This window comes from Carlito syrichta, unplaced genomic scaffold, assembly GCF_000164805.1.
Source record: "Carlito syrichta isolate Samal-C Ts95f unplaced genomic scaffold, Tarsius_syrichta-2.0.1 Scaffold305827, whole genome shotgun sequence".
Taxonomy (NCBI): domain Eukaryota; kingdom Metazoa; phylum Chordata; class Mammalia; order Primates; family Tarsiidae; genus Carlito; species Carlito syrichta.
The window spans coordinates 394,188-406,107 of record NW_007249923.1 but is presented as its reverse complement, the minus strand read 5'-3'; the positions used below and the strand labels follow the sequence as shown (position 1 = coordinate 406,107).

The following is an 11,920-nucleotide window of genomic DNA, read 5'->3' as shown; positions in this document are numbered from 1 at the left end:
AGCCCCCGCATCTGCGCGGCGCGTGTCTGTCCACGCCTCCGTGCCTACCCGGTCCTGCCTAGCGACCTCCAACTTGGGGTATGCAGGTACCTCGCGAAGCTTTTCGAGGCTGCAAGGCTCCCAAGGGCGCCTCCCGACATTGGGAAAAGGACTGCAGGCCCTCTCCCCCGCCTGCTTCTGAGGCCAAGGGGCCTCGGAGCGCCCCTCCCCAACCCCCACGCTTTCTCCTTTGACATTTCCAGAAGCTGTTTTCCTAACCCTCTCCCCGGTTCTTGTTATTTATCCTCGGAACCTTTCAAATGCGCAAGTAGTCTCCGGGTGGGAATCCCAGCCTCGGGCCTTACTCACTGGCTCAGCGGCTTTGGGCAAGTTACTTAACCTCTCCTTTTCCTCGGTAAAAAGGAGATAAAAAATACTTCCTTCCCTGGCTGGGTTGTTGTGAGATTAAATAAAATCCGTGTATAAATGGGGCATTTAGCCTGGTGCCTGGGCCCAGTAAGTCCTCCATGCAGAGGAGCAGGACCTCTGGAACTCCCCTGGGGAACACCAGTGGCTCTGCCCACCTTTTGTCCTTGCCCACGTGACCCTGAGAACCGACCAACCCCCTCTACCGTCAGCTCCCTCAGACAATGGCTGTGAAGGGCTCAGTAAAACACCTACCAGACTCAAGTGTCTGCCCCACCCCAGGAAGGCCTGCGCCTCAGAGGGAAGTTGTTCTGGGGGAGGGGGTCGCGTTCTGTTGTTACACTTCCAAGAAGTGTGTTAGATGCTCACAGCAATGAGGTGGAAGCACAAAATGGAAATTGAGCCTGGAAAGCACCGGATCTGGTCTCCCGGGTCATCGTGAAGGGTTGGGGTTCAGGGATTGTGAACTCGAGGGGATGCTGCTTTGGGAGGAAGAAGGGGCAGGAGAATCATCTTATTGCCTTTATTCCACTGTCGGCCCAGCTGGCCCCACTGCAGGGCACAAGGCCAAGCTTTTACACGCTCACTCATGCTCTCTGTGCAGGCCAGTGCGCGCACACGTGTGCACACGCACACACACACTCACACACACACTCACATACATCCCATCTCTGGCTCTGAGAGTCAGTCTCTGGGGGGGCAGGGGGCTGCTCCTCAGCCTGCCCCTGCCTGCCCTTTTATGACAGCACCAAGGATGGGGGTGGGGACAGGGCCCCAGCCCCCAGAACAAGTCCCTGTGCAAACTGGAGGTGCCAGTTGGCTTCAGGATGGGGCTGTCACATTTCCCCATTCCTGGAGTCCCCTCCTCCAGTTCCTGAGGGAGGGACTGCTCTCTGCCTACCTGGGGGGCCAGACCCCTGCCAGGGCTGGGCCCTGTGGAACCCAGGCTTTATCCCCCACTTGACCCTGCCAGGACCTCCAGCACTGAAGAATAGATAAGTCTGAGGTTGTGGGGATGCCTCACTGGAGAGAGCAGGAAGGCCTGGGCCCCCGAGGAGTCTGGGGAGGGGTCATCACCCCCTCTCCTAATCCATCTTCAATATGAAGAGGTTTGGGGCACACTTCCTGGGGAGGGAGCACAAGCCTGGAAAAGTCCCAACTCGGGCCCTTCCCAAACTTCCATCTTCTGGGCCACGGCCTATGGCCAGGCATCCAAAAGTCCAAAAGTCCAGCCGGCTGGTCAGAATCCCTGTGCAGTCCTTGGGGGACACCCCCCTGGTGGGAGCTGGGTGTCAGACCTGCACAGGCAGCGTCTGGTTCATCTGCAGCCGCATGTCCTGGATACTGCTGAGGATCTTCTTCTGGTGGCCAGCGAGGGTGACCCCGATCCGGAGCAGATCTCTGCAGATGGTACAAGCACGATCAGTCCCTTCCCTCCTGCCCGCTACCCAGGCTCAGCCAAGCGCCCTGCCCCGCCCCTCCAAATCTGAAGCACACTCACTCTGCAGTCATCTGGGCCACCAGGTCAAAAGACGCGAAGCCTGCACTGACGAAGCTCTCCTTGTACCGCCCCATCTTGATGGCGTCCAGCCAGTCACCAACTGTTGTGAAGGTTGTGTAATCCGGGACTGTGCGGTCCAGGAGTGGCTGTGACATGCTGTGAGAAGAAGAGAAGAAGCTGGTGAGTCCTGGGGGTGGTGAGGGGTGGGGCGGGGGGAGGAGGGACAGAGCTGCTGGCTCGCTAGGAGCAGAGGCAGATACTGACCCAGACTGTGCACTGGCGATGACCTTGAGGCTGGCAGCATTGCGGATGAGCTTGTCCAGGGTGTTGACAATCTGGGAGAACTTGGGCCTGAGGTTCCGGTCCCGCACCCAGCAGTCCAGCATGAGCTGGTGCAGCGCTGTGGGGCAGTCCATGGGTGGCGGCAGCCGGTAATCTTGCTCTACAGCATTGATGACCTGGGCCGAGGGCAGGGAAACCCGGAATGAGCCACCACTCTACTCCCCACCACCCCTCCGACCACTCAACCGCTCTGGCTTGGCCCCACTCACATCCTGGTTGCTCATGTCCCAGTAGGGTCGCTCTCCATAGCTCATGACCTCCCACATGACAATTCCATAGCTCCAGACATCACTAGCAGAAGTGAACTTCCGATAGGCTATGGCCTCCGGGGCGGTCCAGCGGATGGGGATCTTCCCGCCCTGGTGGGGGGGGCACAGGCCCTTCACCCTGTGACTCAGGGCTGCCCCCCAGCCCCGAGCCCCTGCCTGGTTGGCCCCGCCCCCGGTCTTCCCCCCGGCTGCTTCCTGTACCAGGGAGCTGGTGTAGGTAGGATCGGAGGGGTCGTCCTCCAGGAAGCGGGAGAGGCCAAAGTCCGAGACTTTGCACACCAGGTTGCTGTTGACAAGGATATTGCGGGCAGCCAGGTCGCGGTGCACATAGTTCATCTCGGAGAGGTACTTCATGCCAGCAGCAATGCCCCGCAACATGCCCACCAGCTGGATGACCGTGAACTGCCCATCGTTGAGCTGGAGGCAACAAACAAAGCTCAGCGGGACCCGTCACCTCGGGCTCCCTCCTGGCCGATGGCCTGCCTACCTACCTGCCCTCTCCAAGTCCTCAGACTATACCTGGTCTATCCTACAGGCATGTCTAGAGTGTGCTGAAAGTGAGTAAGCTGCCCACATGTGGCAAGTATCTTGTATACAATATCCCAATTAACCCAGGGGGTTAATAGCTCTTACCACTCATTCTACATCTAGGCAGAGACACAAAGAGGTTGTCACTTGCCTGAGGTCCACACAGACAGTAAGGAACTCTGATGGTTCTGGCTCTGAAAGCCTGCCTATTGCCCTGGACCATGCCACCTGAGTAAATACCTGTGGACCTGAACAGGCTCTCACTTGTGGGCGGGGGTGATTGGACCCCGGCTCTCTGGGGAAGGGGGAAGGGTAGGGGGCCGGCTCTTACCCTGAGAAAGGAGTCCAAGGCACAGTTCTCCATGAACTCAGTGAGGATCATGACTGGCCGACTTTTGGTGACCACACCTTCCAGTCGGATTATGTTGGGGTGATCAAACTGACCCATGATGGAGGCCTCGCTCAGGAAGTCCCGCCGCTGCCTCTCCGTGTAGCCCACCTTCAGTGTCTTGATGGCCACAAACACCTCGCGGCGGCCAGGCTGTTTCAGCCGACCACGGCATACTTCCCCAAACTCCCCTGAGGGTAGAGGGGAGAGGTTATCAGCTGTTTCTGGGATCCCCCCTGCACCCAGCCCACCTTAGCCTCCCACCCTGAGCCCAGGGACCCACCAGCTCCAATCACTTCCTCGATCTTGACGCAGGACACGTCAATCTCCTTGGCAAACTCCCGAACAGCCTCATTCGGGTCCTCGTAGGTAAAAGGGTCAATATAAACCTTCATTCCAGGAGCAACTGGAGGGCGAACAGGCATGACAGAGAACCTCCTCAGCCTCGGTCTCAGGCTCTCACCCCTGATGGGAGCCCACCTGCAACTCCCTCTAAGCCGGATCCATATTCTTCCATGTTGATGCCCTACCGCTCAGCCCGTAAAGGCTAGACCCCTAAATTCCTCTTCTGTCTTTCTCCCTCATCTCTCACCATGTCCACACCTCTCTCAGATCCATCCCTCCCCTGTTCCCACTGTCCCAACTGTGTCCAGGCCTTCAACACTCAGACTATTGCAATAGCCTCCCAGCTGGGCTCTCTGCCTCTGGACTTTTCCCACCAAGCCATCCTGCATACTTCTGTCTTCCTGAAACAATCCTCCCATTGTATTACTCCCCAGCTTGAGAGCCTTTCCAATTACCTATGGTGCAGTCATGTCCCAACTCCTCTGCCTGCCTTTCAGGACCCTCCAAGGACTGGCCGCCGCTACTAAGCCTGGCTTCCCAGCTGCTGTCAAACCCGACTTCTCACTGCCCCCACAGTTGGGCTTTCTCCCCACCCCACCCACCACCTTCCAGAGGCTCTTCTAGCCAGGAATGCTCTCCTCCACCTCTTGACACCCTGCTCATCCCGACTGGCTCAGCTCAAGTACACCTCCTCCAGAAAGCCTTCTTCTCTACACTCTGACCGCCCTTACCACAGGAACACCCGGCTTAACACGTAATTGTTAGCTAATTGTTTCCTGTGTGTATGCATCTTTCCCACAGGACTAACTGCCTTTGGGGGCAGGGGTCACATCTCGGTCATCTCTGGGGCTAGCAGGAGTGGGTAGGGTCTCAGGGTACCTGGAGTGACATAGGGGTCAGGAAATGGGCACTTGATTGGAAGCAGAAGGGGGCACAAAGGTATGTCTACAAGGCATGAAGTACCAAGCAGGGAAAAGGGTGTCTCCAAGCCCTGCATGGCTCTGGGGGAGCTCAGGGAGGTCGGATGAGGGGACAAACTCACTGTATTGCTGCAGCTTCTCCGTGTACTCTGAATCAGAGCTGTGCCGCTGCTTCCTGGAGGGAGGCGGGGAGGAGGGCAGGCTTGAGGCAAGTGCCACAGCTCTCTTCGCTCAGGGGACCCTTGGGCTCACAGAAGGGGCAGAGAGGGCACAGGGGATGGCCCGGTGTTTGGTCCCACAGCTGGTGGTCACAGCATCCCCCTGGTCTCTGGGAAAGGGGCTCAGTGAACTCAGACCCTGAGGACTCTGCCAGGAGATGCATGCAACAGGAGTGGAGGGACAGCGCAGGATGAGGACACAGACATGGACTGGAGACGGCTTTTCCAGCGAAGTGAGGCTGTGTCCCTGGTCTGAGGGAGGTGGTGGCTCCTCTACGTGGCATAGGGCCCCAGGGTACTACAAGGCAGCTCTAGTCAGCCCAGGGGAGCAGCAGTGGGCTTGGGCATACCTGAGGCAGACAATGGCGATGACCACGACAGCTACCACAAAGACAAGTCCAGCTGTAGCAGAGCCCACAATGAGGGGAAGCTGCTCCTGGAGCTGCTGGGCCCCAGAGCCTGGAGACCGAGAAGGAGCTAGTGAGCGGAGGGCCGGGATGGTGTGGGCCAGGACAGGGACGGGCGTGGAGAGCTACGTACCTCTCTCGCTTGTGGTTTCAAACTCGGCCGGGCGGCTGTACTGCCCATAGCCAGCAACTGTGCGGGCCCGGACCTGCACCACATAGCGGGCGTTGGGCCGCAGCCCGTCCAGTTGCACCGAGTTCTTTTGGCTGGTCACTGTGGAGGCGATGCCTTCACTCTGCAATGAGGCATCATCAGGTGGGTCCTGAGGCCAGGCAGCCCCTGTGGCCCCTCAGTACCCAAGGCCCTGCTCCCAAGGACCCCTGATACCACTGGAGGGCAGTTTTCCCAGCCCAGCTCAGCCCAAGGCCTCTTCCTACACCTTGAGGCTCTGACCTTCTCAAAGTACTTCATCTCGTAGTCCAGGATGACTCCGTTGGGCCGTTCTGGCGGGGCCCAGGACAGGGTCAGGCTGCTGCCTGAGCTGCTGTGCAGATGGAGTGTAGGCACTTCGGACGGGGCTGGGGAAGGAGGGCATGGGGCTCACCAGGGGTCCTTGGGCCCTGGCATTCTTCCCAAAGACCCACGGGCGCCCTGGTGGTCCCTTGGCAGGTCCTGGGCAGCCTCCGCTCTATCCAGGGGAAGATGACCCAGGCCCTACCCTCCCGTATCCCCTCCTCACCAGCCTGGTTAGTGGTGATATTCACAGCTGCGTAGCGGGGCGGCAGAGGGCTCTTGCCGGAGACACCGTTGACCGCCTGCACCTCAAAGGTGTAGCGCGTGTGAGCCAGCAGATGGCTGATGTGGACCCGACGTTCTGTCAGGCCCAGCTGCCGAGGCACAAACTCCACGTTGTCGTCACAGCGTGAGCAGGCCGAGGGGCCCCCGACCCCGGGGCCTCCCCGGCACTTCTTGCAGATGACATTATACAGGAGGTCATCGCGACCACCCAGGTCCCGGGGCTCACTCCACTCCAGGATGAGCGAGGTCTCGTTCACATTGGAGATCACACCCCGGGGAGGAGATGGCACGGCTGTGGGGAACATGCAGGGAGAAGGCGATACGCTGGGGGCTCCAGGACCACCCTTCTGCCCAGAGTTCCCGCACCCTCCAACCTGCTTCCTGCCTCCTTGCCTTGCTTCTGGCTTTAGTAAACAGAATACCTTTCCTACACTTTTTCCCTGGATAGGCTCCTATTCATCTCTCAAGACTCAACTTGTGATGTCACCTCCTCTTGGAAGCCTGCCTCGATTCATCCTCTCCCTATCCTCTGCACTCCTATAACACAATTCCTAGACTGTCTTCCAGCCCAGCACTTAGTACATGATCCTGTTGTTATATGTTTTCATATCTGTTTCTCCTTTAGGACAACTACTGTATCTTATTCTCCTCCACATTCCTTGCACCCTGCCTAGCAAATGCCTAGCAAACCAAAGGCCAGAGCAGGGAGAGCAGGGTACTACAGGGCAGCTCTAGTCAGCCCAGGGAAGCAGCAGTAGGGTAGGGATGGGAGGTCCCCTCCATGGTTAGAGCTGGGCCAAGAGAGTGGCAGATCTATACAGAGGAAGGGACCAGAGAGCTCCGGCCAGTTCCTAATGCCTGGCTAGGACCTAGTAGTAGGTGCTCATTAAATGTTGGTGGGGGGATGAGCCGGTTGACCTGGACTTTGGCTCAGGGGCAGTAACCTCCTAGCTGTGCCATCTTTATTTTTTTGAGTTGGAGTCTCACTCTTGTCACCCAGGCTGGAGTGCAGTGGCACGCTCACAGCCACCGCAGCCTCGATAGCTGTGCCATCTTGAGCACAACATCTAACCCCTCTAAGCCTCGAATCCCCGGAAAATGGGGATGTTCATAGTGACTGCTTAGGCCTCCCAGGCTGGGCCCCCAGAGGGAAGGCCCACGGAGGAGAGGGCGTGGACATGCATTCACTCACTGGTACAGGCACTGTCTGCAGAGTCTGAGTCTGCGCGGTAGAAGTTATTGTGGCAGGTACAGATGCTGGCAGCTGGTGAGGTGGTGCGACTGTTGGGGGGGCAGGGGAGACAGGGCCCCTCTCCTTGCTTCGCCTTGTAGCTCCCAGAGGGACAGGCTGTGGGGAAGAAGAGGATGGACGGTGCTCACCTCCTTCCCTGCAGACACCAGCCTCCACAGCTCCGTGAGAACCTGGCTCTTCCCCAGCCCAGGCCTTGGCCCCTCCACCTCCTAGACTGTGGGGGCAATGCTGGGATTGCTTAGGCAATCCAGCTGCCGCTACAAAAGGCCCTTTTGCCCCATGGAAACCCCACGTCAGCGGATTCCTCCCCGCCCCTGCCCCCCTCACCCCAACCCTGGGGCCTCAGGGACGAAGACGTCAGCCCAATCACCTGGACAGCCTGGGCTTGTTGAGGCAGGGAAGAGAGGGAGAGGAGGAGGAAGAGGAGGGGTGGGGAAGAGACCACTGTCGGGCTAGCAGCACCCTATGCTCTGTTGAGATGCTCTCACCCCTCCATGAAGCTCTAAGAAAATCATTCCTGAGGACCCTCAAGGACACTCGGGAACAGCCAGGAGGTGGGGCTCTGAGTCTCACAGCCCAGCTCTCGCTGGGCTGTGAGACTCAGCTCCCGCCTGCCCCGGGGCAGGGGTGGGGGATGAAGAGAGGTGGGAAAAGGAAAGAAAGAAAGCAGGCTGGAAGGCTGGGGTCACCTGGAGTTCAGAGGCCTCGAAGCCTCCACAAGGGGACTGACCCCAGAGCAAGACCAGAGGTCAGTGCCAGAGCATCCCTTCTCCCGCACCTCCTCTTCTGCCTTCTACGCTCGACCCCCTGAATATGGGCTCTGTAGGGTCCCCAATCCAAGGTGGCCATATACGATATTATTCAAACTGGGAGACTCAAGAGCATTACTACTAATTATTAGTAGGGGGCACTAGTAATAATTATGTTAGTGTATTAGGCATAAACCAAGACTGTCTTGGACACACCAAGTGGATCATCAGTCCTTCATATGGCTGCGTCTGGAGGGGTCACCCAGAGCGAAGCATGCCCAGAGATGGGACCGGCCCTTCTCTGGGGTTTAATCTCCCCTCACCAAGGTGATATTCCATCCTAGCTCTTTTGAGCCAGTGGGGGAGGGGGCAGAGGCCAGGCCAGCCTGGTTGCTATGGGAACCAGCATGCATTTCCTGCCAGGGACCTGCAGAGTGTTAGCCCCTCTTCAGGCTGTCAGGCTCATCACCCCACCCCCTTTCTCCACTTAAGAAGAGGAAATCTCGGGGCAGGTTCCCATAGAGAACAGAGAGGGGGCCGGGTAAGGCACTATTCACCTTCCCACGACAACACTGGGCTCCACAGCTGGGTTCATGCCGCCAATCCCCCTCACAAATTGGGCTGTGGTAAGAGCCATCTCCCAATCCTCAGAGCTGTCAGCTGCAAGTCCCAGGGAAGAGAACTGGGCAGAGGAACGGAAGGCCCTGGGCACCTCCATCCTGCATGCGGGAGCACTGGATTAGGCTGCAGCACCAGCTCCCACAGTTCCTAGTTAAGGCCTTGAGAGCACAGAACCTCTCTCAGACTCAATTTCCTTCTTGGCCACATAGGGAGAAAACTGGAATCTACCTGACAAGGTGTGGTGAGGCTCAAATGAGAGCCTCTATGTGAACAGATTTTATAACTGGGAAGCCTAGTACATCCTAAGGTCTGATGGGTCTCGGCAAGCCACCAGTCATAACCTCCCAACCTCATGCATAAGAGCGAAAGAGCCGCCATCTCCCACGCCTCCCGGGGTTCCTGAGACTCACGGCCAACACTGACATGGCATCTGTGCTTACCTATGCCAGGCCCTGCTCTGGGGCACAGCATTGCTCACTGCAGCCTCGCTACAGCCCTGTGAAGGGATCCCTATTATTGTCCTCACGTTGCACATGAGGAAACTGCGGTTCAAAGAGCTGATTCACTGGCCCAAGGTCACACAGGTTTTTAAGTGACAGAGTCAGGACTCAAGACTTCAGGGATGGGGCCCTTAACCACTGCGCTATATATATACACACTCCCTCTCCAGGAGCAGACTCGTCCCAAGGCAAAAGGGCCGTGCAGAGGTGCCCACAGCCCCAGTACCCTTGGTTCTGGAGTCCATCTAGTACTTCCGGGGTGAAGTGCCTACGTGAAGCAGGGCAAAGGGTGCCTCTGCCAGCCTCCCAAGTCCCTGACCGGTTCTCGGGCACCTGCTTGTCAAGGCCTCTTGCTCTCATTTTTTCCCCTTATCATCCTGTGCCTCTCCTCATTTGCTCTCTCGTTTCCCTCCCCACGCCGCCTTCTCTGCCTCTGATACCCCCGCTTCCCTTTTCTCCCTCCACCAGACCTGGTGTCGACCCCCTAGTCAGATGACGAGCAGCGGCTAGGGGGCGGGAGGTGCCTGCGGCCAGGCCCTCCCTGCCTCCCTCCCTCACGCCAGCCCCCACTCACGGCGGCACTGGGACTCCTGGGCAGCTGGCTCATGGCCGGTAGCGCAGGTGCAGGCACCCACGGGCACCATCCACTCTCCATCGCCATTGCAGTAGAGCTTGAGGGGCACCGACACCTCCACGGCGTTAGGGATGCAGGTGCCAGGAGCAATGACCAGCGAGGTGGGCTCGGCCCCAGTGAGGGTCTCGGGGAAGAGCGCGAAGCCCGCGGTGGTGGAGGCACACTTCTTGTAGAAGGCGCGCACGGAGATGAGCGACATGCAGGTGCCCTGGTCCTGGAAGGCCAGGTAGAAGCCGGCCTTGGAAAGCGGCCCGAAGCTGCGCACCTTGGTGTTGACACGGCCGGCGTCTAGCCGCGAGAAGCTCTCGTCGGGCGCAATGGTGTCCACTTTCACATAGGGGTTCTCCATCCAGAAGGGGGTGGAGGCCGAGGCCACGTCCTTGTCAGCCTCATAGTAGAAGAGGTTGAAGGTCTCCTTGCAGGAGCCAGGGATGTTGGGGATGCTGTTGCAGTCCCGCACCGTGAACTTGAGCTCCACGTAGACCCGCTGCACATCCCGCCGCCAGATGAACCCCGTGCGGAGCCAGTTGTTCTGGCTTGACTCCTGCACGTTGCACACCTGGTACGTGCGGATGGGGTTCATGGTCTCGTCGTAGCCACTCACCTCCTCCCACTGCACACGGACCAAGGAAAAAGAGAGTGAGGGCCAGCGTTTGCCAAGTGTTTCCCCGTGCTCAGATCTGCCGTATTTACTTCACAGGGAGGCATCTATGGCGCAGTGGCTGAACGCACTGGCTATATGGCTTCAGATCCCAGCCCTCTGCTTGCTGTGTGACTATGGGCAAGCCGCTTGACGTCCCCGGGCCTCGGTTTCCCCATTTATAACTTGGGGGTATGCGTAAGGAATCATGACTTTAAATGAATAATGCACCCAGAACAGGGCTGGGAACTTGTAAGTACTATATGAGCATTAGTTTATCTTTATACATCTGTTTCCTTGCCTGCAAAATGGGACTGATCGGAATTAAATGAGGCTGTGAGGAATTAAATCAGGCTAATATACGTAATGGGCTTGTAACAGTGCCTGTCAAAGAGCAAGCATTCATGAATACTCGCTGTCATTACTACTGTCACGTTGCATCCTCACAACTCCAGGAGGAGGTGCATCTGTTGTCCTCATTTTAGAGACAAGGAAGCCAAGGCTCCAGAAAGGAGAATTGCCCAAGGTCACACAGTCAGTCCTGGTGACTGTAGGGCCTGTAGTGCCATCGTCTCCAGGGTTCTAGGGCTTAGTGCAGTCATGAAAGCCATCTAGGGAGGTGAATTAGAATATTTTAGTGATGTCAGGACTTCAGGAACTTAGCAGTCAGGAAATGAAGGTCCAAGTCAATGCTCTTTCCGGGAACCCGGGAAGGAGGGTGATGGTCGGGATGGACATGCAAAGGGCTGTCAGGCAGGAGAGGAACCAGGGGTGGGAACAGGCTGAAGCCAGGCTGTGGGAGAATGGGACCAAGAAGGGATTGTGGGTGGGGACACAGGCAGGCAGAAGAGTAAGAGATAAAGACACCTGCAGGGAAGGACCATCAGGTGCTTCAGAAGGTGCCAGGAGAGGAGGATGAGGTTGCCACAGGAGCAAGGGTGATGGGCAGAGACAGCCCTTCTCCAGGCCCTGCTGAGGTGAGGGGGCATGTCTGCGGGGGTGGGGGAGGCCTAATGGCAGCCAACACTCGGGAGAATGATGGGAAGGTCTCACCCCACTTTCTGGATGAGATGTCCATGCCAACTCAGACGTCACCCATTTTGTGTCCATGAGGGTTTCTAGGGGAACAACAGAAGACAAAGGTCAGGGGCTATCTCAGGATGGGGACAAAGAAGAAGTCACTCAGGAAAGGCTAGGACACAGGAGATCGACGCCCACCAAGCACCCCCCCACAAGTCCTCAAAGCCCCCTCTGTATCCATCCCCAGAGATATCACAGCCCCAAAGCTGTCAGGTCGGGCAGCCTGGGGGTGGCTGTCCTGACCCCAGGCCTGGGTTAATGAGGCGGGAGCAGAGGCTGGTTCACACACCTACAGGCTCTGCTAATCTCCACACAAAGGGGCCGC

General features: G+C 57.9%; 1 protein-coding gene across 1 annotated transcript; it reads right to left on the bottom strand.

Annotated features, from left to right (window-relative positions):
• Nucleotides 1–914: 914 nt before the first annotated feature.
• Nucleotides 915–11,629, bottom strand: EPHB3 (EPH receptor B3). Its single transcript, XM_008062790.1, has 15 exons — nt 11,569–11,629; nt 9,816–10,488; nt 7,312–7,467; nt 6,061–6,411; nt 5,775–5,899; nt 5,457–5,616; nt 5,267–5,375; nt 4,821–4,873; nt 3,717–3,839; nt 3,377–3,624; nt 2,719–2,934; nt 2,458–2,607; nt 2,171–2,364; nt 1,907–2,062; nt 915–1,806 (listed from the first exon to the last, which is right to left on the bottom strand). Exons 1-15 carry the CDS (start codon nt 11,623–11,625, stop codon nt 1,698–1,700), a joined length of 2,880 nt encoding a protein of 959 aa, XP_008060981.1. The 5' UTR covers nt 11,626–11,629; the 3' UTR covers nt 915–1,697.
• Nucleotides 11,630–11,920: the final 291 nt, after the last annotated feature.